The following is a 25564-nucleotide window of genomic DNA, read 5'->3' as shown; positions in this document are numbered from 1 at the left end:
ATTCTAATTTTCTGGGAAATATATCCTCTCCATATTTATGTTCACTATCTTGAGTGATGTTTTAAATCAGTACTCATATAGCAGATTGTCTAATAAATTCAGATTAGAGTTCACTCAAGAATTAATATAAGTACTACTGTTGAAGCAAGAAGATGTTACTTATCATAAGTGATAAACAATACCATTCACTGATCTAAATACCAATAAGTAAAGGATTATTCATTATGTAAAGGGGTTGGATGGGGTGTAAAAAAGAAGTCTGTGATTTTGTTCAAGGCTTAAGATCAAAGAAAAAAATCACTAAATTGATTAAAAAGAGACCACAAGATATTGGACAATGTGTTTTGGGAGATTCGATCTTGAAAGCATCTTTTTTATGTCCTGGATATGTGTACTGCAATTATGGGAGGGGAGATAATCCACCAGCTAAGGTAGCAGTCTGGTCCATTTTTGAAAAGCAATATGGATTAAAATGGTATATCCCAAATAAGTCCAGTCCATTTTTCAGTTAAGTCCATTTTCAAATCAGGTTAAACTGACTTGAATGGTATAGCCTTTATTATGATTTAGTCCATCTGATTATTTTTATAAGGGGAACTTATACAGTTAACTGATTTTAAATAATAAGTGGTGATTTTTATTCTAATATATAACATGATAATTCTGACCAAAGATTTGTATTCATTAATAACTAAATCCTAGTTCACTGATTGAATTTTGGAAAGATTATTCCTTAGTCTGAGAAGTTATATGAAGGCATGATTTAAAGAAAAAACACAAAAAAAACACAGTCATATTTTCACTTTTATAAACACAGTGACTCTGTTGATGCATAATAACATTCATATGTGAAAGGGGAAGTAATCCAAAAGGGAATTATATTGTGTGGTAACCCATTTAAAAAAATGCAAGCCAGTCTTATTCACCCTGAATCAGTTCAAATCACCCTGAACTTGTTTTAATCCACCTTAACTAGTCTTATTACAAAATTATAAATGATGAATATGAACTAAGTAGCCTTGCTGTTGTTTATTATAACACACTAGGAAGGATATGAAAATGTCTTTTGTATCTTCAAGCAGACATCCAAGATGGCTGCCATCTATTGGAATATTTTAGTAATGTATCTCATCTCATCAAAAAGTCTAGTGTGAAATATTTGTGATCTATAAACACAAATTAGTAAATAGATCGGGAAAGTTCCTCAAGGAGCAAATTATTTAATCCTTTCCTCCATTGATTTTTTTTTTTGCATACTTGATTCGCATAGGATTTTTCAATAAAATCCTGAAAATATGCTTTAAAGTATTAATGCATTGCGAAAAACAAATATTACATCAAATAAATTTAAGTCAGATATTCCAATGATATTTCTTTTCATATTAAATATAAATTTTATTAAGTCTACTGCAGACACTTTGTAGTAGAGCGTTTCAACAGAGGTACTACACAGGCGTCAAAAGGCGTCATTATGGAGTAAAGGGGGTGGCATCAAAAGGGGTCACTATGGAGGGAAGGGTTAAGAAAAGACACATAAGAGATGTAAAAGTCGTACCAGAAATGTCACATGGCAGAGCTATATAAAAGAATGAAATATTTGTTTCAGGATAAGGCAGCAGAAAATGGTATGGAACCAAGAGAATTTCTAAACTTATCTCAAGCAGAATTGTCACTTAGACTGGATACTAACCTAGCTGTGCCTAATTGGAAGAAAGGGAGAAAAGGAAAGGTAAGAACCAGTTCATATCATATGTCATGCCATTGCTGTTTTATAAGCACATGTTTGAAGCTGTTTTATTTTTGGTTTGTTTTATAATTTATTATTGTGTTATTTATAATCTTAGTTTATATTAGAAAACTGTTATAATTACAAGATTTATTTTTATTACTTTGTTTTTTAAAAGTCTTAGAATTATTATGGAAAACCGTAGTTAACAGCACCAAATATCTTCTGGATAAATTTAAGGACAAGTAAATAAAGTACATTGAAATATGTTGTGCAGAAAAAAAAGTGCAGTCAAAAGTAAAAAAATATCTATGAAATATCACATGTATTTTTTTTATATGCATGTGCATGTTTTTTTTCACTGTTTTGAATGTGGTCCTTGTGAACAAAAATGTGAGTTTTGATTAATTGATTTCTTATTGAAGCATGATGAAATTGAGGAGTTTTTAAATTATCCATCTTCAAATTTCAATAAGGTGAAGTATAAATTTATACATGACTTTGTAGACAGATGGAGGTTTTTTATTTGTATTTTAGTTTAGCACTTTTCTAAAAGTTGTTCATAAAGAAAACTACTTACCAGGAGGGGAAAAGTATGTTTTTAATATCAAAATTTCTGTTTTGAAATAACTTTTAGGAAAGTGCAATTGGGTATTGTGTTTATATTTACATAAATTGTAGAGTACTTGTCTTTTTTTCAGGTTATATGTATTTATAAACAAAGCAAAAAAAGTTATTGAGAATATTTTTTTTTATCGCTATTTTGTGATAATTTTCGTATCGTTAGAAACTAAGCCAGCACGTGGTGTTGCTAACGAAATTGACAACGTCTTCATAGGTAAAATAGCGATAAAAAGATTATCATTGTTCATCTCAACTCGATTACCTTTCTCGCTTTCGCTGTCCCGGCTCAAGCGAGAAAATCAATCCCGTTGAGATGATCACCGATAATCTATAATTTTTTCATTTCTGTGAATCATTTTTTATTTTTATTGTTTTGTATTGTACTGTTATTATTTATATCTTATCTTAAATTCAAGGTCTATTTTTGGATTAATATGAATTAAATTTTAAATTGAATAAGTTATGTCAACTATAGAAAGAAAGTTTGAGAAAAAAAATAAGAAAGGATTTTTTTTTTACATGCAACTTTTCTCTAATACATGTATATTTTATCACTTAGTAAAAATTTTGAATTTGAAATAAAAAATATTTACAGACTAAATAATTTAAACTGAACCTTATATGAAACTGTCAAATAATCAACACGTTAGAAATATCTCGATCTGTGTTTTAATAACAGACAGAGGAAAATGAGGAAAGTGCAGATAAAGATAAATCTCCTGAGGTACCCTCAGACAAGCCTCCTGATGGGAAGGCCCCTAAAGACTGGAAATTTGTGCAAAGAATGAGAGTGCCTCAGGATAAACCATGTATGACTGTTGATATGTATACTCATGGCGAATTACAAAAAATGGGTGGTCGTAAAGTTAGATTTGCTAAGGAAGCACAAGTAAAAACTGAGGAATCAGAAGACGATATATGGGGCGAGGTAACATGGAGTGGCATGGGATATCTTAACATTGTAACATACATCTGTCATGCTCTAAGTGGTGCTCCTAACTTGAAGAGTTATATGGTATCTCAACAGTAACTTCGTTGATTTGCAGAATGAGCTGAGCTAGGCTCTTCTTCGCTGTCTATAAATGTCTAATATTTAACAGATGTTGGGTGTGATTTCAGTGGTGTTCCAAACTTTTTAAGTAACAGTATCATAATGTGCTTAATTGAAGTCATTACTATTCCCTTAGAGTATATATGGTTTTGGACAATGATGTTCTGTTTCTAGTGCTAGTATTGGGCATAAAATCTATGTCAGAACACTGAGCAAAGAGAGTGGGGCTTCAAAAAATGGGATAAATGATAAAAATAAGACATTTCTGTAGGTATTGTTGAATAATGAACATAAGAATGCAGAGTTACTTGAAAATGTCGAGCAGGCACAATGAACTTCTTTGTTTAAGCAAGCAGGGTGCTAGATCCAGTTTTCCCATAAAACCTGTAACAGATGTAAAAATCAATGTATAATTATTTTTTGGGATGAAAATGATGTGAATCAAACGTTTGGACATACCTCAGGGCTTGGTATTTTTGTACTGTTGATTAATGAGAGCTGAATATAATAATAGTTTAAAATTGTTTATTTTGACGTTTCTTAATATATTATATGTATAACACAAAGTGAGTGTCATTTACAAGACAGATTTACGTAGAACTAATGCTAACTAAAAGAAAACATTAGAAATTATTTCTTGCTCTGAATTGAGGATTTTGAAATCAGTCCATTCATTTGCATCCACCAAAATGCATCATTCATGTGGCCTTAGGCTGTCTTCTGCTCTTTGGTCAGGCTGTTGTCTCTTTGACTCATTCCACATTTCTCAATATTATCAATTTAAATTTAGGTTTTAGATTTAAGGGTTTGGTCGCATTCACATGAAGTTAAAAGTTAGTTCACATTTGATTATTATGATTTGAACTTTTAAAAGTATATTCCAAGTTAGGGTTTTGACCCAGATTCCATGGTTTACTGAACATGAAAAGATGTATGTGAGCTGGACAGGCTGTTGTATGGACACACATTCTTTTTTTGTGTATTTCCTTATTAGGACAATTCCTCATGCCATCATAAAATGGTCTACTTAATTATGCAGTCATATTAAAGCACTGATTTATTTTTCCTTTTGGATTCCAGTGTTGTCGGTTGTGCCTTTCTTTGACTTGTGGTTTTTGGTTTGCCCACTTTGTATCTTCTTACTTTTTTGTTAGTGACTAATTTTTAGATTTAAAAAAAAGGATTCAGAAAGGTGGTTTAAATTTGTACTATTTTTTTTTATCATGGAATGTATGGTTTAAAAAATATACTTCTTTAGCTCACAAGTTTTTCTACAAAAGATGAGCAAAATGGGATTCTTAGGTCATGGAGTAAAGGGAATAAAGTACTGCTTTATGTAATACAAAATTGATTGAAATGCGTTAACTTGAAACTGTATGGTTTGTTTATGTCTTTTGTGTTGTCTTTTATTGTTCGATTGGTTTTAATTTATTTGTTATATGATTGTACTAATTTAGCTTTTTTTAATTTTATTTTTTTGGAGTCTTTTTAACTAATAAATAACTTTTCAAATCTTCATTCTATTACAGAAGCCTACAGCTTCTTGGTTAAAGATGAATATCTTATTCTACAGGCTAGTAACGACCTTGTTTTACAGTTGAGTGATTTTAAATCATAATCACCTGTACAAATCCACTCATGCGTGCATATATAAACCCGTGCACACCTGTATTCTGTCTCATTTTATTCTAAGGCTAGAACGAGTAAAGTAAAGTAAAAATAAAATTGCTGAATCAGCAGACACGACTCGTGTCTATACTTTATAATGTCTAGTACGGAAGACTCCGACTCGGGTCTTTCCCAATCAAGCCAAGTGGCGGCGGACATAATGTCCATTCTAGCTTCGGGTGACGAAGCTAGTTTCTCTGGGTTTTCTGCAGTGGCTGATGAGTCAGTACACTTTTCACCACCACCCAAAAAGAGACAATTAAAGTCGGTCGTGGTCCCCCCAGAAACTGTTAAGAAATTAAAGAAAACTACCGCAAGTAAACAAAACAATGAAAGAGGCCCGGGTAAGGGACCCGGCAAGAACAAGAAGGGAAAAGCTCCCGTAAAACGGGGAAACAATGTAACACCTTCAGATAAAGATAAAGAAAGAGAAGATGAATTCAGAAGAATTTATTCTAAACTAGAACTCTTGTTAGACAGGCAAAATAGTAATGCCGACAGATATGAATTAGCGAGTGCACCGGAACACCCGGTTGCACCGGAAGAAGACGAAGGTGAAGGTGAAGTTGACTTTAGTCAATATGACATTTTTGGAAACAATGCAGATGATGAGTTTGAATCAGAGGTAAACAGCGAGGAAGAGTTCGCTTATGCTATACCAAAAATTTTTGAAGATGATGACAAGTTTGGTGACGAAACACATAAGAGTATCGCTGCTCTTGTAAACGCTGTGACAAATCGTAAGTCTGTTATTACAGAAATAGCTAAGGATTATAAAGTTCCTTCAAATAGCAAGTCTTTGGCACCTCCTAAAGTTAATCCTGAGATTTGGCATCTATTGAATCGCCAAGCCAGAAGTGATGATCTGTCCTTTCAAACCATACAAAGGATCTTGGGTTTTGGCATTGTACCAGTAATACGTACTGCAGAAGCACTGACCAAACCAGATGCAGTAAAAATGGTGGCTAAAATGAGGGTCAACATTAATAATGCCCTGTCAATGCTTTGTGCAGCATTTTTTGAAATATCATATGTTAGACGCATGACACTGAAAAACAATATGGATCAGAAGTACCATCAACTGTGTACAAGACATTTAGACGTTACCGAATATTTGTTCGGAGATGATGTGTCCAAGAAAGTTAAAGATATTAATGATGCCCAGAAGATGAAGGGAGTTGTAAATACAGCTACTTCAAAAAACTGGAGACAAGGGGGTTGCAGCTATGGTTGCCCCCCAGGTATAAACAGGGGCAGAGGAAGATACCAAAACAACAATTATGGCCAAAGAGGCATGAGAAACTCCCGCTACAGAGGGAGAGCTGGTTACAGAAACCAAAGAGGCAGGAGATATTAGAGGTAAAAAATCTATCTCCCACTTTTATAGCTGGGTCTATTCGTTTTGGTTTACATAATTGGGAAAAAATATCATACGATCCTTGGATTCTTAGTCTAGTTCAAAACGGTTATGAAATTGAATTTGAAAATAAACCGGTTCAATTTTTTATGCCAAAAATTATGAATTTTGACAAAACTGAAATAGAACTAATTGATAATGAAATTCAAATTTTATTGTCAAAAAGTGCAATACAAATTTCGAATCATGAGAAAGATGAATTTATATCAAATATTTTTCTTGTTCAGAAGAAGAATGGGAAATATAGGCCTGTAATAAATTTGAAAGGTCTGAATCAATATGTGAAATATTTTCATTTCAAACAGGAAAATTTACAGTCTGTTCTGTTGAATATTAGCAAGAATGATTATTTTACATCAATAGATTTATGCGATGCATATTTTTCAATTTCAATGAACAAAAAATGTAGAAAATATTTGAAATTTGTTTGGAAAGATCAGATTTATGAATTTACTTGTCTTTGTTTTGGGTTAGCAAGTGCACCTAGAATTTTTACAAAACTTATGAAAGTAGTTTTTTCTCATATAAGGAACCAAGGAGTAGGGTCTTTTTTCTACATAGATGATTCATTATTACATAGTCCCTATGAGAACATTTGTTATGAAAATACTGTCATGTTGAGAAATCTGTTACACTCTCTAGGGTTCTTAGTAAATAAAGAAAAATCAGTATTCATTCCAACACAGAGAATAATTTTTCTAGGATATTTGATTGATTCTGTGCAATTTAAAGTGTTTCTGACAGAAGAAAAAATACAAAAGATTTTGAAAAGTGCAAACAAAATCTATAGTTTATACAATCCTGTTATCAGGGAAGTAAGTTCTTTAATAGGTTTATTTACTTCAGCTTCATGTGCAGTTTTATTAGCACCAATTTTTCATAGATATTTAGATATTGAGAAAACTTTAGCTTTGAGCAAAAACAATGACAATTATGATGGTATCATGAGTCTCTCCGAGAATTCAAGAAATGAAATTTTATGGTGGATTAAAAATGTAGATAGGAATGAAGGGAAAAGTATAAGCTTTGGTACTCCTACTGAGTATATTGAAACTGACGCTTCTAAAATTGGATGGGGAGCGGTTTATGGTAAAAATAAGACTCAAGGAAGATGGATGAAATCTGAAAGCATTTCACACATTAATATATTAGAACTTTTAGCTATAAAATATGCATTTTTTTCATTAGGAAAAAACATTTCAAATTCTCATATTTGCATTAAATCTGATAGCTCTACAGCAGTTCAATATATAAATAACATGGGAGGTAGTGTTGTAGCACTATTGGAAGTAGTAAGAGAAATATGGTTCTGGGCTGCTGATAAAAACAATTTTATAACAGCAGTCCATATTGCAGGGAAAGATAATATTACTCCTGATCAATTGTCAAGAAATTTTAGTGACTCTTCTGAATGGAAGTTGAAAGAAAATATATTTAGAAATATTTGTGGGCATTTCTTTCAACCAAATATTGATTTATTTGCTTCTAGACTTAATAAACAGTTAAGTAAATATGTCTCATGGTTTCCAGATCCAGATGCTATGGCTTCTGATGCTTTTTCTTTTTCTTGGAAAAATTATTTACCATATGTTTTTCCTCCTTTCAGTATCATAGCAAGAATTTTGAACAAGGTAGAAGAGGAACAGGTGAGAATGGTTTTAATGATAGTTCCAACATGGCCATCCCAACCTTGGTTTCCAAGATTATTGAATTGTTTGGTCGATTATCCTGTTATTCTCCCTTTTTGTCAAGATCTTTTAAGACTTGTACACAACAATCAAAAGCACCCGCTAAACATGAGAAAGTTATTCCTAGTCGCTTGTGTAGTATCAGGCATTCCCTCCAAAAGAAGGGAATTTCAAAATCAGCTAGAAACATCATCACTCAGTCATGGAGAGTCTCTACCTCGCGACAATATGAATATAGTTGGCGGAAATGGTATCTTTGGTGTAATACACAAAAAATCAATACCACTTCACCAAATGAAGTACAAGTATTGAATTTTCTCGCTAGACTCTATGATGATGGCAAATCTTATAGTTGCATTAATATGAACAAATGTTCTATTGGCCAGACTCTGGCATCAATTGGCTGTAATACAGTAATCAATAGTAATCTCATTTCCAGATTTATGAAAGGAATTTTTAATGCAAGACCACCTTTGCCTAAATATTCCATCACATGGGATGTTGGTAAAGTTGTTCGTTATTTAGAAACTTTATTTCCACTGGAAAGTTTAAGTCTCAAGATGTTAACTTTAAAAATTGCAACTTTATTAGCTTTAACTACTGCTCAAAGAGCTCAAACTTTGACAAATTTGAATTTGAATTACATGGAAACATCTAGTAAAACTGTTGTTTTTACTATGAACTGTTTACAAAAAACAGACAGAATTGGTAGGATTAACCAGAACATAACTCTGGATACATACAAGAAAAAAGAACTTTGCCCAGTATACACATTGAAATATTATTTGAAGGCTACCAAAAAATTGCGTAAAGATGATTATCTCTTGGTGTCTTTTAGAACATGGCGTAAAATATCAACCTCAACTTTAGCTCGATGGTTAAAAATTGTCTTGACTTCATCTGGTATTGATGTTACAAAATTTCAGGCGCATTCTTTCAGAGGCGCCTCTACATCTGCAGCTTTTAGTGCTGGTATCACTCTAGATATAATTATGAAAACAGCAAATTGGAAATCTGCAAAAACATTTAAGAAATTTTATCTAAGAGAGGTTGAAGCTAAAAGAGGTGTAAAGACAGGTAAAAAGAAATTTACGAATGCTGTTTTGTCTGTTTAATGACAACCTAAATAATATTTTACAGGAGTTCCATTCTTTACAGAAACCGATAACTTTGTACGTGGATTGACCAGAGCCGTTGATTTTTCCAGGATTGTGTTCATGATGTTGTGTTGGATATATAAATGAACTTTATGGACTTTGTGTCATGATTATGTGATTATGATAATTGTAATATTTTATGACAGCATTAAATGTGGATGTTTCAAATCTTATATTTGTGGCCATTTTTATCTCATTTAATTGATCTCTTTGCTTTAAAGATTCATCTTTAACCAAGAAGCTGTAGGCTTCTGTAATAGAATGGACCATCATCCAAACATCCATAGGATGTGATGGATGATGGACATTCTGTAAGGAAGCCGAAGGCTTCGCGGGTTAAAGACCCGCCCTTGATTTATGGCCCACCCATTTTATATACAATTAAATGAGTTTTTTCGCTCACATCCTTTTTCGGGATACTTTAAAATGAGACAGAATACAGGTGTGCACGGGTTTATATATGCACGCATGAGTGGATTTGTACAGGTGATTATGATTTAAAATCACTCAACTGTAAAACAAGGTCGTTACTAGCCTGTAGAATAAGATATTCATCTTTAACCCGCGAAGCCTTCGGCTTCCTTACAGAATGTCCATCATCCATCACATCCTATGGATGTTTGGATGATGGTCCATTTTAGTATAGAACATTTAATTAAAAATTTCTGAAACTTATATAAAAAGCAATAATACAATTAAAGATGCTTATATTTTATATTTCTTTTTCAAATAGTAAAATATATAATATTTTTCCTTTTCCTCCATATGGCTTTTTGCTTTGCCAGTGAAATTTGCATAGTTGCCGAAATTATTTTACAGAGCAGCTTTTACATACAAGAATTTAATTTTGATGCAATGTTATATGATGTAAATCTAATTTGCATAAGCTATGTCACATGATGTAAATCTAATTTGCATAAGCTTGATTCACAGGATGAGTCTCCCGTTCCACGACGTCCACAAAAGGTGGAATCTCAGATGACTGTTCGCAGGGTTGCACGGAAGTCGAAGGTAGCTCAGCATGGAGTGGTCTGAATATGTTTTGCTTTGCATGGCCATCATTCAGAGTACAAAATGACAATAGCTTAGCTTGCTTTTTATTGCATGTTATGTGTTTTTAATAAATCCCAGATAGCATTGTAGTGAACTTAAAAATGTGATGTTTACTGTAATTGTTTTACACTAACAAATATCTAGTTTTCAGAGAGATAAAAATCATGACTGGAGCAGATTGAATGCACTTTTACAAAGTCAAGGAATTAGTTCCATGATTGAGAATTTTAATAGAGACTATTTAGATAAGCCAATACTGGTATTGGAGGATAGGTTACAACCTGTTTTCTTGCAGTTATTGATATCTATGATAATGTAGGTGGAAAAAGTATTCTATAGAATATGGTCATTTATAATTTTTCATAATTTTGAAGAAAATGTAGGAAAACATTAAGATTGGAAGTACAGATGGGCCATTGGCAGCCAGAAACTTACAGTTATGTACATATATGTCGGTCTACTTTCATATTTTAAAAAAGTGTAATGGATGTGTTTTAGATGATAAAAATTTAAAGGGTCTTTCAAGGTTAATGCATGTGAAGTTATTATGTAATTGCTGTAGTACTTTCAATGCTTTGTCTGTTGGTATTTTATACTAAAAGTCCTGTAGATGTTTGAATTATCCATTGTAGGTGAGTTACCCCACGCACATGCAGACCTCACACAATTAGTTTATATAAAAAATGTAGATACCAGAGCTTACTAATGTACTCAAATAATAAAAAGATGATTTTCAATGGAATATCATTGCTGGAATCAAAATTAGCATTTGTACAGGGATGTCCATGTATCATGTTGAAAAGAAAAATGTTCTGTTTGTAGACATGACCCATGTCAAGCTTTTTAAAAAAAAAATTTGATCAGTAATAATCCCAAACATTTGAACCTTGCCTTTTAAATGTAACTTTGTTTTTCCTTGTAGTTGTTATTGAAATTTTTTGTGAAGAGGTTAAAATCTGAATATTTTGACAGTATTACGTACAGAATTTATTTATTTTTAATAAGGGACATGATAATTGTTTTAGAAGGTACAGTTACAAATACTGATTGGATGCTGAAATCTTTCGTCTTTTAATCCCAATTTGGTTTCTCAGAATTTGAAGGTTAGATTCTTCACATGGATTTTATTTCCTGAATAAGAATATATTTATTGTGGGAAGGTAGCGTCTTATTTTCTGCCTTGGAGATTTGACAGTCCTGCCATATATTCAGAAATATTAGATCTGTTTAAGTCGTTTTCAATACTGTGAGACACTTAAATAGAAAATTCATAGTCCATTTCTATTGTTGAATAAGTATTTCAGACAAAAGTTGTAAATGGAAATAAAAAAAAGTGATCAATAAGATTATTATTTTCAAGAATTTAAGGAGGGATAACATGTATCTTTTTTTTTCTTAGATTTAAAGTAAGGGTTTAGGCAATTTAGAATAATTATTTGCAAAATCTTTGAAAACTTCATGAATCAGTTTAACTTAGAATTGTGTTTGTATTAGTAATTAAATTAATAAATGTAAATTGGTAGCAGGTGGATTTCAATCTAACATAGAACAAGATTGTATAACTGTCATAAAAATTAATGTCAGCTATTTATATACATGTATTCAGTTGTGATGATTTTTTATTTTTTATTTTCTTTTTATAAAATGTCCTATCAAGACTTAAAGTATAGTGCTTTGAAAAAAGATTGTGTAAGAATTTACAGAATAACCAAAAAAATAATGAATTGTGTCACTGTAATTTTTGTTTGTAATGGTGAATTCAGTTCAAAATATCCACCCCTGCATGTTATAATACTAGCTCTCAATGCACATGCTGCTGGCTTAATGACCACATTTTAAGGGAAATGGGACTTATTTAATCTTATACAGTTTATGACAAAGACCATTTATCTACTGTAACAAAAATTCTTTATCAAGTACTAAAGCTTGTGAAATTTGTTTGAAAAAAAAAACAAGCTATGCATTTTTGTTTCAGTAAAAAGTCAATCTAAAACCTACATATCAGGGATTTTTTTTTATATACAAATAGAGTTGTAGACATAAATAAAAGATGTCATTTTGATTTAAATGTTTGCAGGACCTACGAAATCTGAAACCAATTGAAATTAGTAAAGCAACAAATTACAAATATGGCAGCTTTTGGGCAAAGTTGATACACCAGGCAAAATATTTCCTGGACACAGTCTATACATGGGAAGAATATTATTTTAAGAAGCTTTGTTAAATTAAAAATAGAAATAAGTGCTGCCCTAAAAATTGTTGAATAGATGAATGGTCTTTCCAATAATTGGATTTTTATTTATTTATTTTGAAATTTACACGTATGTACCGGTATATATCATTTTCAGTGGATGGGGTTATCAGAAATTTTTTTATAAAGGGAAAAGATGATTTATTCATGTACTAACTGCATATTATTACTTATTTTATAGACTGGTAGGGGTCATCCCACGAAAGAGGATAAAGACGAGTTCAACAAAGGATTGAAACAGGCTGCTGCTGGAAACATGACACTACAGATGTTGTATTTCTATAAATATCTCCTAAAACATGGTGAAGACGACGGAAAAGATAAAGACAAAGATTTTTTCTTCTACATTGAAAGTCTGAAGTTCAAGGTAAAATTTCATACACAAAGGACAAGGTACAATAAGGCCTGTTTTTGGCCCTCCTATTTTCCCATTTTTTTCAAATTCTGTTTTGGAAAGCTACTTATCATGTTAAGATATTACCTTAAGTTTGAAGTTTGTTTGAATGAATTTCAAAACCTTTAATTTCAGAAAATGTGTGAGTTGAGGGTGGTAAAAGGGCACCAAAAACACAAAAAGAAGGAAAAATTATGATATTTGGTCATTGTTTCTTAAAATTTAATAGGGTGCGCCTAGGTGACACGGAGAAAATTACAGCAATTTAGACAGCAAAAATAGAGCTTATGACATTGGAATAAAACAAATCCTGAGTCACGTTGGCGCAGGCACTTAAAAACTAAAAAGGAGTAGGTCCGGTAAGGACCGAATTTGGCCTCAAATTTCAGTTTCATCTGACGAAAGATTTTGACCATTTTTTAAACACTTAAGTGTCTATTTCATATGATTCAATTAATTTATGTGCAAGATTTTAAATTATTTAGTCATTAAGAACGACCCGATTCAAGCTCAAAAATGAAAAATCTACAAAATACGCGAAAAAATGTCACTTTTCAGATGGTTTTTGTCAAAAACGAAAGTGGCCGCATCCGTGTTCATCCTCAATCTTTATATATGTTATGTATTATCACCAAATACAACTTCCATTTCAATATTTTGGATGAACACGAATGCGGCCACTTTCGTTTTACCTGGAAACCGTCTAAATTTTAACTAAAATGCTGGAATTGTGACAATTTCAGTAATTTAGCATGACTTAATGGTGCTAGTACCAAATATATGTGCATTGTATTGTCAAAAACAGTCCATATTTATGTAGCAGAACCATTCTACTAACCAATAAATAAGTAAAAGTATACATTTTAACAATTTTTTAAAACTACTATATTTTGGGGCCAAAAAGGGGCCTTACTGGACCTACTCCTTTGTTGTACAAAACGCCTAAAAAGTGAATAATATTTACATTACTTGAATAATAACAGACAGTTTACCCCCTCACCTTACCCAGTTGCTAAAATTCAAAGAAACTTCAAGCATCTAGGAATATTTTAACATAATAAGTAGCTTTCAAAAACTGAATTTGAAAAATGAGAAAACAGGGGGGCCAAAAACGGGCCTTATTGTACCTTGTCCTTTGGCCCTTCACAGACCTGCCAATGGAACTCCACCCCCAAAAAAATGTACAAAAGACATATATAACCATTAATAACATGGTCTAGATAGCTTGACTCCATACTGACACAAAAAATAATGTGGGGTTGAATTTTATGTGTGCACAAACAAATGACCCCTTTGCATTATTACATCATACATTTTAAAGTAAAATACCATTGACTATATGTCAACATTGCTAGATTCAGTCTCCATGTTCCTTTTAATTCAAATTATAAGTAAGAGATATCTGTATAAAGAGAAGTCCCTTTTTAAAAGACACAACTGATCTCTGACATTTATTTCAGGATTAAATTTAATGACATTTTCTTGTCTCTATTTCAGGAATGCAGCCAACCATATGCTGATGAAGAATTGTTAAGAAGAAAGGTTCAGTCTATATTAGATTGTTTTCTAGAGTCAGCTATCACACCTACTTTGCAGGTAATAAAAGAACAACAGACATATTGGTATCTACTCCATTTTAAGTCTTGCCTGCAATAAAAGTTATGGAAGCCTGACTTAGTTTACTTATTTCAACCTGCCTTCTGTTTAGCAACCATTTGAAAACTGATACAATTTAAGAAAAAAAGTATATGAAGTTAATGCAAAGATTGTATGTCTTGTGATTAAAATTTACATCCAATTTTGAGAAAAATCCACCATTATAGACAATCATACATCAGCTGAAACTTGTCTTACAAAAGGAAAAAAAAAACCCTAAAACTTGCACCTTTAACAATATTGGATATAAATGATCAACCAAAATTCATTAATGACTTTTATCAAGTTCTTTTTTTTTTAACTAATTTCATGTTTTTCTTACAGATTGATATATCCTCAGCTTGTTGTGAGAAAACACTGAAGGCAGCACAGAAATACCTGGCTGGTAAAGAGGTTGTACCAAGTATATTTGATGAAGCTATGGTACAGGTTTATCCAGATCTACTGGGTTACTGGGCAGGATTTAAAAAGACCTTTACACCTCCGGAAGATCCTAATAAACGTCCAAGTAAGTCTTGTATAAAATTGAGAAAAGAAATGGGGAATATGTCAAAGAGTCATCAACCTGACCAAAGAGCAGAAAACAGCCCAAAGCCACTAAGGGGTCTTCAACACAACAAGAAAATCTTGCAACTGAAGGTGGTCTTCAGCTGGTCCTTAAACCAAACTACTAGTTCAGTGAAAATGTATATGGTTTACTGTTATTAATTGTGACTTTGATGGAGAGTTGTCTCATTGGCACTCATACCACATCTTCATACATCTATCTTTTTACATCAGATTGGTCAAGAATACCATTTGCATCATGTTAACAGCAGTCCTGCTTTTAATTTTTAAATAGAATAAAAATGTGAGCTTTGATTACAGGTAGTATTATACATAAAGCTAGCCAGTGTATGTTCTTGTGTTTTAATTTTTGAAAAATCGCTTTATACGATGTTCCACGAAAGAAGGTCAAAAGGCATTGTTTACAAGTTCAAAATTTTTTCTGTTAATTGTAAAAATGATACTGTTATTCTATTTCCCATATATCCCCATCCTTTTCAACTATCATGATTAGTTCAAATAAGACTCAATGATAAAACAATTGAACATGTTTAATTTTTTTTTTCAGTTACAAAATATCAAAAATTACTGAAATCCAGATTAGAAAAAATAGACGGTTTCCAGCTGCCATCACAGGTATTCCCACTTCCTGCTATACCAGAGGGCGCTATACAGGCATACAGTTTTTCTCTAGCAGATGGAGTCAAATGGAGGGTAAATATTTTTACATAAAAATCTTAACATGCACATTTTAAAATCATATTTATTTGATATTTTTTTTTTCATTATAATTTTGAATTTATTTGTCAATCTAGAAGTTTGGAACATCACACATATTTTCACTTCCATATTCTCTTAAATCTGGTTAAAAGTATGTAATGGAGAATGTATTTGAGGTCAACCTTTGAATTAAAAAAGCCCAAAAAGCAGCATAAATCTTTCAAAATCATCTTTTAGAATTCACACAAGACACTATTGGTGAGAAATCTGTAATAATATGTTTAAATTTTGTCTTCAAATTTTTTATTTGTTTAAAGTAAATCTTAAAAAAATTTCCTTATAATAATCCTCAGTAGAGCTTCTCATTGATATACAAGTATGAGCAGCATTAATTCCATTAAAGATATTTAATCACAAGAAGTCTGTGTGATGTAAGAAGAATATCTTTTTGGGCTAAGACAGTTCTTCATACGCTATTTAACCAAGGATTTGTATAGTTAGTCTAACTATACAAATCCTTGATTTAACAAAAAATATAGTTAAATGACGATTTCTGGTCATGTACGACGGTAAAGAAATATTCATGATGTCACTATTACATCAGATGTTACATTTTTGCATTAAAATATTCAGATATTTTTTAATTCACATATTATTGAAAATACATAATTTTAAAAGGATTGAATTATTATCTCCCTTATAAAACTGTGGGAACCAAATTGTCTCCCTTATCCCTCTTTTTTATGACAAAGTTGAGAATCACATTTGAATGCTATCTGAAAAGTTTATATAAATTAGAATTCATGTTTTCAGGGTCAGCAATACTAATTAAAATATCAAATAGGTAAAACTCTATCATGTTAGGTCATGATTTTTCCTATAGTATATGCAATTACTGTTAGATTTTGATGTCCCTGTATACTATATTGTATCATGGGGTTGCTTTCAGTATATCAAATTAATATACTTCACGATATGATATAAGATATTGTATCTTGTTTTATGTTATATATTCAAAGTAATATACTTTATTTACATTTCTTATTATTTTTGAAAGATTTTAAGCCTATTATACAATATAGTACATGTATAGGATAATTGTGTGTCCTATAGTATTTGTGTTTTTTTACAAATGTACCATATCTTGCGCCCTTATTTTATAGCCTGGATCTAGTCAATCTGATTCTGAAAATATGTCGAGAAAAAATAGCCGTTTTGGAAGTATTCAGAGTCTAGGAAGTGTTTTCTCTAAACAAAGTGGCACTGTTCCAAGTATGACTTCAAGTCATACAGATGGGAACAGTGTATACAGTGAAAGCATTAAAAGTGAATAGGTAAAACAGGCTTTTTCTGTAAGCATGGAAAGAAAAGAACAGGTGCGGATCCAGGAATTTACGTTAATAGAGAGGGCGTGCAAATTAAGTTTGATTTCCAATCACAGGAACACTAAAAAAAATTGATGTTGTTTGTTTCGTAACAAAATATATCACATTTATTTTACATCTTTTTGTTGAATATTTAACGGTGCACGCCCTCTACATTCCCCTCTAAATCCGCCCCTGTAGTAGTTGGCTAGATGTATTTGCCAGAATATGATATCCAGGATTTAGTCAGCGACATTATGATTTCATCTTTTCTACATCACTTTCTTTATTTTGTCTGCTTATGAACTTTATCATTCTGAATACATCAGTAGTTATCCAGAGTAGTTGTCAAGTCATAGGTAAAATATGTATGTGAACTCAGCTTTGTTTTCCTGAGTTACCATTTTCCCTTTCCTACTGATGTATAGTCTATTCTGTATTATCTTCATAAGAATTAGTCATCACATTTCATGCTAGTATTTGTTCAGATATGATATTTATATGAAACACACTATACATAATATTACAGAAAGAATCAGTGTTTATGGGATCAATGGTAGGTCTTAGAATCTGCTTGTAACGTAGATATACATGTAGTAACTAATTACTAAAATACGGTTAAATGAATTTATCTTTGAAATTTCATAATTTTAAAATGATCTGACTTAATTTCAGATTTAGTCATTTATTAATTTTTCATGGTTATTTTTTTTTTTTAAACTTTTTAATTGTTTTTCTACTATAAATTTCAATAAATTAAATTGATTTATTTTACTTTTTACATTTTTTTTTCAATTTTGGGAAATGTAATTGAATTATTGATTTAATTTATTAAAACAAAAAAGTTCAACCAACTGAGTACAAAGTTTTCTTTCCATTTTTCTTCATCCATTTTGCATGGTAATCATGCTATACTCCTATTCAGTTGTGAAGCTTAGGTGAGTGCCTTAGTGCATGCCAAAAGGTATAATCATAAATAGAGTGTGATAAAACTGTCCATTCAGCTAAATACTATAAAGCTTCAAAAAGTATATATATAGAACTATTATCACTAACCTCTTCAATGAATGAATCTATCTTGTTAGCTTCATATACAAAATGGATAAAAGTCTTTCTTGCTAAACTTATTCTTTTTCAGAAAATGCTTTTTAGTTTAAAAGTGGTGTCTACAATCTGAATAGAGTATTCTATTACCCTTAACTGGCTATGGTTAAGTTAAATAAAACTGTTCAATATTTATATATGTATCTATGAAAAAGAAGATTTTGGTTATATGTCAATGAGAATACATGTCTATGACAAAAGATATCTTCAGAATTTAAACAAATCAAGGATTTAATGGTATAACTGTGTTCCATAATTGAAGACATGCTTTAGGTTTACAGAAACAGCATAGTTATATGCAGCATGCGTTTGATCCTGTATTTATTCAACATGCATGAAAGTATTTCATTTATTAGATATAAATCCATTAAATTGGTTGAAATTTTTGTCTTATGTTTAAAAATCAAAAACAGTAACCATAAAATGTCTAAAGATAATGTTTACAATGATAGGCATTACCTACAGTCCTTTGTATTTTGAAACTTTAAAACTTTCCTGATGTAAAAAATAAAAGATGTAAAATTCCTGTAAGTTGATTGAGGATATGGTGCATTGTTTCAGTTCTTGAAAAAATCATAGCATCTCTTGAATAATGGTTTCATTTAAAATCTGATTATTTGGTGGTTGAATGCACACTGGTATTATTGCAACCTTTTTCCAAGTTGATGTTTACCTGTCTTATTCGAATTTTCAAAGGAAATTTTAGTGTCCATTGAATGAACTCCACATTGAAAAAAGCTACCATAATTTTCAATGGGAAAGGTCACTTTGCAAAATTTAAATAACTAGGTAGATAATAACTAATTCTGGGAAAGGTTTTATTTCCTTCACAATAATTTATATTATTCATAAAGAAAAAAATTGTGAAAAGAAGTAAAAGTTTGATTATGTTTTCTATAAAACAGGATGATGGGGTAAGTCTAATGGTCTGTTGTATTTATTTGTTGTGCTGATTTAAATCTTCACATGTTTTAAAAGCTATCAAAGAAAAAAAAAAAAAAAATTTGGGAATGATGCACACTACATATATTCCTGTTGTTATCTTGCATATTTAAATTTGATAATTAATTAGCATGCTTTTATCGCTTTCAAAGGGCATTTTCAAGTTTTAGGGTCAATATTTTTTTACATTTCAAAAGTACTTCTAAGGTGTAAATGACATTGTTGAAACAAGAAATAATAAGAAAATGGCTATAGTTTGGGGAATTTAGAAAGTTAGGAAATAAGAGTGAATGTTTTTAGAGGATATATATAAACCAGGGTTAAAAAAGGAATTAAAGTATTTAATATCAGTTAACACTTTTACAAATAGTAAGCTAAAATGATCTTTGTATAAATTTGTATAATGCTTGTTTTTTGTTTATTAGTCAATTCAATGTTCTGTAAACTGTTTTGCCCTTCATTAATTGTTTTACATTGAACTACAGAGTTTGTGAAGATTGACAGTGCATGCTGCATTACAACTGCATGTTTTTGTGATTTTTGTTGATATGTACAAAATTTTAATAATAATTTATTATGTAATGTTAATGTATTTACATTTAAGTATTAACTGTTGATTCATAGATTTTTGCCATGCATATATATTATTGAGAAAATTGCAACAGAATAGGTTTTGAGAAAATCTAAACTTGTACTGGTATTTCAAATTTTGAAAAGCAATGTATTTGTGTGATGCATTTCATAAAATTGCAATAATAATTTTCATAAACATTTCTGAATTTACTATATATTTTTTTCATGAAAAAAAACCAGAAAGCATTTTTATAAGAAAATTTTACAAAATAATTGCTCACAAGACGTGAACAGTTCATATCAACTGATCAGTTTTAGTCATAGATATAGGAAGATGTGGTATGAGTATCAATGAGACAACTCTTCATCCAAGTCACAATTTGTAAAAGTAAACCATTATAGGTCAAAGTACTGTCTTTAAAATGGAGCCTTGGCTCACACCTAGCAGCAAGCTATAAAGAGCCCCAAAAAATTACTAGTGTAAAACCATTTAAAAGAGAAAACCAACAGTATATAAAAAGACGAGAAACACTTATGAACCACATAAACAAACGACAACTACTGAACATTCTCTCATATAAGATATTTTATATGAAAGACCGCCAGTATTCTATTTCATATTCTGAAAAAATTATTCTGACAAAGTAACCAACACAAAGGGTATTACTTTAATATGTGTATGTTTCTATATAGGAACCAGTTGTTAATTTGCCTAAAACAGGGAAAGGTAAACAGTGACATCTTTTATTCAAATTAAAAGTAGATATTTTACTTTTGGATTATCAACTATTTTAACATTTTTTTACATTGTAGTTTCAATAGTACATATTTCTTCAAAGTAGCAAACTAAAAGAAATTTATTTACTGGTAATAGTAAAAAAAAAAAATAACCATTCTTTTGTAGCCCTCCTATTTTCATCTATACACATGAAATGTCCACGTAGATGGTGTGATTTTCAGAAAATTTATTTTATTTATGATTGTATGATAATTGACTATATCACCTAGTTTTTGATGGTATTAACACTAAGCAGGAGGTTTTGCTGGGTAATTTTTTCGTCAATATGATTATTAGGTAGTCCTTTTGGGATACTGATCAATCGCCTTCAGTTTCTAGATTTACATCATAAAAACTCTCAGTATATGCATAATCTCTTGCAAATGGTCATTTCATCCTGACTATGCTAAAATGTGATGCAGTGGAAATGAATATTTCTTGGGTGACAGATTTCAAATATCACAAAATTCGGAAAAGATTTGATCAATTGCCAGATATTATGCATTTTTATATTTTTTTTCCAAAGTAGAGCAATCTTTATCTATAATATTCGTGCAAAATAAATATCTCTTTATAATTATTTTATCTAGGAGAAGTTTAAAGTAAGTATATCCCATAGTTTATGGATAGATATACAGACTGTTGACTAGTGTATCAATCTTGCAATCTATAAGCACCATCATCTTTCATTTTATCGATGTATGTCTCTTTTCTCTGCATGAATATTCATGACTTTCAAATATTGTTCAACTGCATGAATATTCATGTTTTGTGTGGCTTTTTGATAAAAGATCAGTTCTCAGTTCTTTAAGTGTGCACATACAACAAAACTTTCATCTTTTAAGCTTTGTTTAAAAAAATATACATCCTTTAAAAATGTGTTTATATTTTGTGGTGGTATCTCGTCAGGGACTTTTTCCTAGTTTTATCTGTTTCTGTCTTTAATGTTAAATAACTAAATACATAAGAGTGGAAGAGGGGATGCTGATGAAATAGTTTAAAATGATAGTCCCAAACATATTAAGTCCAGTATCTATAATAAAAAATAAATAAATATCAAACATATCAACTGATGGAAATAAGAAATAATGACTGCACTATTATTGCTGCTCTTCATCTTGAATGTTGTAAGAAAGTGTTCAGCAATGAACTACGATCCTTATACCAGTATGTTACAAGCTGTTATCCTGTAAATTCATCTTGAGAAAAATCAAATCAAGATTTCTTAGACTTTCCTAACTGGATAAGCTTTCTTTTTGACAGAAACAAAACAGTATTATGAGCAGTATAGGTGAGGGTAGGTTTCAACGTGTGGACTATGATAGTAACTAGCATACAGGAAACCCATCTAATCCAGTTTTATAAGCAGAAATTCTAATTTGGATATGACTTTTTTACAAGGAAGTCTCATAATGCATGATGCATGTCTGTTAATGAATGTCTTCTATAACAACTGGATTTTTGTGAAGAAATTTGCATGAAAGTGTTCATTATATTCAGTCATAACTTTTTACAAATATTAAACAGTAAGAAAGATAAGAAGTGGCATCAATTCTTGAATGCAATAACCACTTAGGAAACTCTACTTTGGTCCTTGTAACTTGGAGTCTCCACGTCATCATAAATGGCATCATGACCAATTGGTGTCAGTACCCAAAAGAATATGTCTCTATAATGTTATGTCATTCCTCAATTGTTCCTCTAAGTTTTTAGTAAATTACAGAAAGAAAAATTAATATACATGAAAGGTTAACTCACGTTCAGAATCTAATGCATTTTGGGTAAAATTTAAAATTGGATTGGTTTAAAATGTCCCATTCTTTTCTTTTAGGGGCTATGAACAATGAAATGGCCAACAGTTTTTTAGGATATGAAACAACAGATTGTATTGTTAAAATATAAGAATTTTTTTGTAAAACAAATTTCACCAATGGTATTTATCATATATAATTTACATGGCCATTCATTACATCAGTCTTATATTCCCTGCTTATTCTCCTTAGAAACAATCTATAACATTTTGATTAGAAAAACAAGTGTGGATACAGATCAATGTGGACACATATCAGTGTGGACACAGATTAGTGTGGATAGTAAACTAGCTAACTGTAAAAACAACTTTAGGAAAATATCTTTGGTAGAGATATTCAAACCTTGATGATAGCATTATCTGATCAGTAACTTTGATTTATTAGGCAAGATCACAAAGAGGCAGCCTACCTGACCTTAAAAAGCCTATGTCCCAGGCGAGCAGGATAAGGACTAGGAGTTTGTCACAACTGAGTATGAGAGGTTCTACTCAAGAAAATTTAAGACGGGCACCTGTTGTCAGTTTTAAACATGATTTTAAAAAAGTTATCAATAATACAGAAAAGTTGTTTAGAGAAGGTACTAGTGTGAAAAGGCTTTTAGCAGAGGTCAAGGTTATGAAAGCACACACAGATTATTTGTTTGGAAAAGGTAGCAGTTTGTTGGTTTTGTTATAAAGGTCAAGGATTTCAGAAACCCTTTTTTTTTTTTTTTTTTTTTTTTTTAAATCACATTGAAATTACTGTAGCACAAGACCCCACACTTTCTGAGGGTTTTCAAGTACTGTTGACTCAGAATGTTTTAGGTAGCACATTTTAAACAGTTATTTTACTTTGTCATTTTGTTGTTGTTTATTTGTTGTTCACTGAACACAGGTGACCTGAAATTGATAGCTGCTAGGTAATTGCATTTTTTTGGGGGGTGGACTCATCAGGCTTCTACAGCTGTATTGAGTAAGCTCCGTTTATATCCATTGTAGGCCATAGTAGTATCAATGTCTGTGTGAATCCTTTAGGAGCCATCTAGAATCTGGATGATTAACATAGCACTTTAGGTTTTGTAGATTGACTGACATGTGTTGCATACTATAGTAAAAAAATGAGTGTTGTATCTGAAGTAGAAAAGACTTTATAATAGATGTTATTTAAAAGCTTATCTAAATACAGAGCTCATCTTGCATGCCTGTGACATTAAGGTTGCTTTCAAGAAGAACTAATTTTAAGTACCGTATCATGTATGGTTAGAAACATACATTTCAGTCAGTGATTGCTATTTTATAAAATGTGCAATATGAAATATTAATTTAGCAAATGCATCACAATATTTTGATTTTTATGTTTTAATAGTTCAGAACCATATGCATACACAGGTTTACTTGATTAGAATCAAGCTCAATTAGGAAAATCTGTTAAAACAGCATAAAAAAATATTTCATGATATTTCTTATATCGATTGCAAGACATGCTTATGAATATTTTTGTGCCTCATGTATTTTCAGTATCTTATTACCAAGCATTGTAACTAATGAAATCATTGTACATGTATTACCATGGATTCATTTATCTTTCAGGATAGTAGTTTTTGTAGATTGAATAATTGAAAAATGTATGCAATTGAAAATAGACACGCATAGGGTCTGCCCATGCACTTTTTGTCGAACAGTTATTTTAAATAAATTATGGCATATATTAATCAAAATATTTGTTTATTAAACAAATTATTTATAATTTTACAGGAACTGTCTAATAGTGAAGCAGGAAGCATTATGGGAAGTCCAACAGGAGAACATTCTGATGTAACCACTGCCGTTTCTATGCGTCGCCCAAGTATTGTTGGGACCAGAGAATCAACTCGTAGTAAAAAGCAGAAAACTAACACACGTTTACAATTACCTGGAATTCAGCCTACAACAGCGGGAGAGAGTATAGCAGCTTCTGGATTGTAGTTTATATTGTTATATTTAATTATTGGAGAACTGTGATAATTTGTGAAAAAGTGCCCTTTAAACTTTATACATGTATGGTTTTAAGGCCTCATTTAGTAAAGAAGTACTTAATTGCAGATATGAATGAGAAAAGTTTTTTTAAGAGCTCTAATTTTTCAAAATGTCAAAAGGCAATCATGATTTTTCCTCAAATTAACACTTTTCTGTTTTTGTCTGTTTTATTTTTGTCAATTTGATAAACAAACAAGTAAATTTGTGCAAAACTGTATTTGATAACCCTGTTATACAAAAAAGTGTGATCAGTAGACTTGGTGTTCAATGCATATAGCATCATGAAAGATGAAACATTTTTAATTCACATTTTCTGTAAAGAGATGTTTAAATCGTGATTACAAATGCCAGAGAAAATTAATGGTTAGTAGAGATCTACAATAGTTCAATAGATATAGCATCATGAAACAGGAAACATATTGTAATTCACATTTTTCATATAATGATGTTTAATATAGTAAGGTGAAAATCGTGATTAAATATGCTGGAAAAAATAGATGGTCATTAGATATCTTCAGTACTTAAACAGTATTATTGTAAAAAATGATTGAAATTGTTTGAATTGATATTTATTTCCTCAGAATTCTCTTATTTATAGCTACATATTAATGAAGTTGTTATTGAAATATATATCTCAGGCTTTTTTTACAACTACTGATAACTTTTTTCCAAAGATTGGAACAGTTCAAAGTTTATTAGGCTTTAATTCAAGAACTTGCTTTAAAGTTTATTGAAAGGTTATCCTATTTTCTATATCTAGGTACAATACTTCTGCATTTGATTTAATGTTTGAAATCCTCTAATGAGATCAAGGCAGATTATTAAAATTTTTATGTTATGGTACGATATGTTGAATTAGTTTTATGACCTGTACCATTTGTGATATGAATCGACTGTGATATTTTTTTTATATATACAATTGTGTTTTGTATAACTGCTAATTATTTGTATGTTATTGCTCAAAGCTTTATGTTTGTATAACTGAAGATATGTTAATTCTTATTTCAAATTTTAAATATCTGTTGGCTTCATATTAAAAAGTTAAAA

At 30.9% G+C, this 25564-nt stretch overlaps 1 protein-coding gene and 1 long non-coding RNA gene across 17 annotated transcripts in view; both read left to right on the top strand.

Annotated features, from left to right (window-relative positions):
* The window catches only part of LOC143068768 (uncharacterized), a 65308-nt gene extending 39744 nt beyond the window's left edge, over positions 1-25564 (top strand). For 9 of the 16 annotated variants that reach the window (XM_076243059.1, XM_076243058.1, XM_076243054.1 and 6 more), the window contains 9 exons: positions 1607-1729; positions 3030-3278; positions 10265-10342; positions 12817-13002; positions 14527-14625; positions 15010-15193; positions 15800-15945; positions 17845-17871; positions 24257-25564. In XM_076243059.1, coding sequence (XP_076099174.1) covers positions 1607-1729; positions 3030-3278; positions 10265-10342; positions 12817-13002; positions 14527-14625; positions 15010-15193; positions 15800-15945; positions 17845-17871; positions 24257-24466 — 1302 coding nt within the window. In that variant the 3' untranslated portion in view covers positions 24467-25564. Of the gene's footprint in view, positions 1-1606; positions 1730-2151; positions 2203-3029; positions 3279-10264; positions 10343-12816; positions 13003-14526; positions 14626-15009; positions 15194-15799; positions 15946-17844; positions 17872-19324; positions 19547-20627; positions 20662-24256 lie in introns of those variants that run through there. The other 7 variants (XM_076243066.1, XM_076243053.1, XM_076243060.1 and 4 more) reach the window with 6 other exon arrangements.
* Positions 4957-9499, top strand: LOC143068770 (uncharacterized). Its single transcript, XR_012976242.1, has 3 exons — positions 4957-6428; positions 8093-8132; positions 9315-9499. It is a non-coding gene; the product is annotated as an uncharacterized LOC143068770 (long non-coding RNA).

Source organism: Mytilus galloprovincialis, chromosome 3 (assembly GCF_965363235.1).
Source record: "Mytilus galloprovincialis chromosome 3, xbMytGall1.hap1.1, whole genome shotgun sequence".
NCBI lineage: Eukaryota > Metazoa > Mollusca > Bivalvia > Mytilida > Mytilidae > Mytilus > Mytilus galloprovincialis.
Note: the sequence above shows the minus strand (reverse complement) of the source record. Positions and strands in the feature narration are given on the sequence as shown.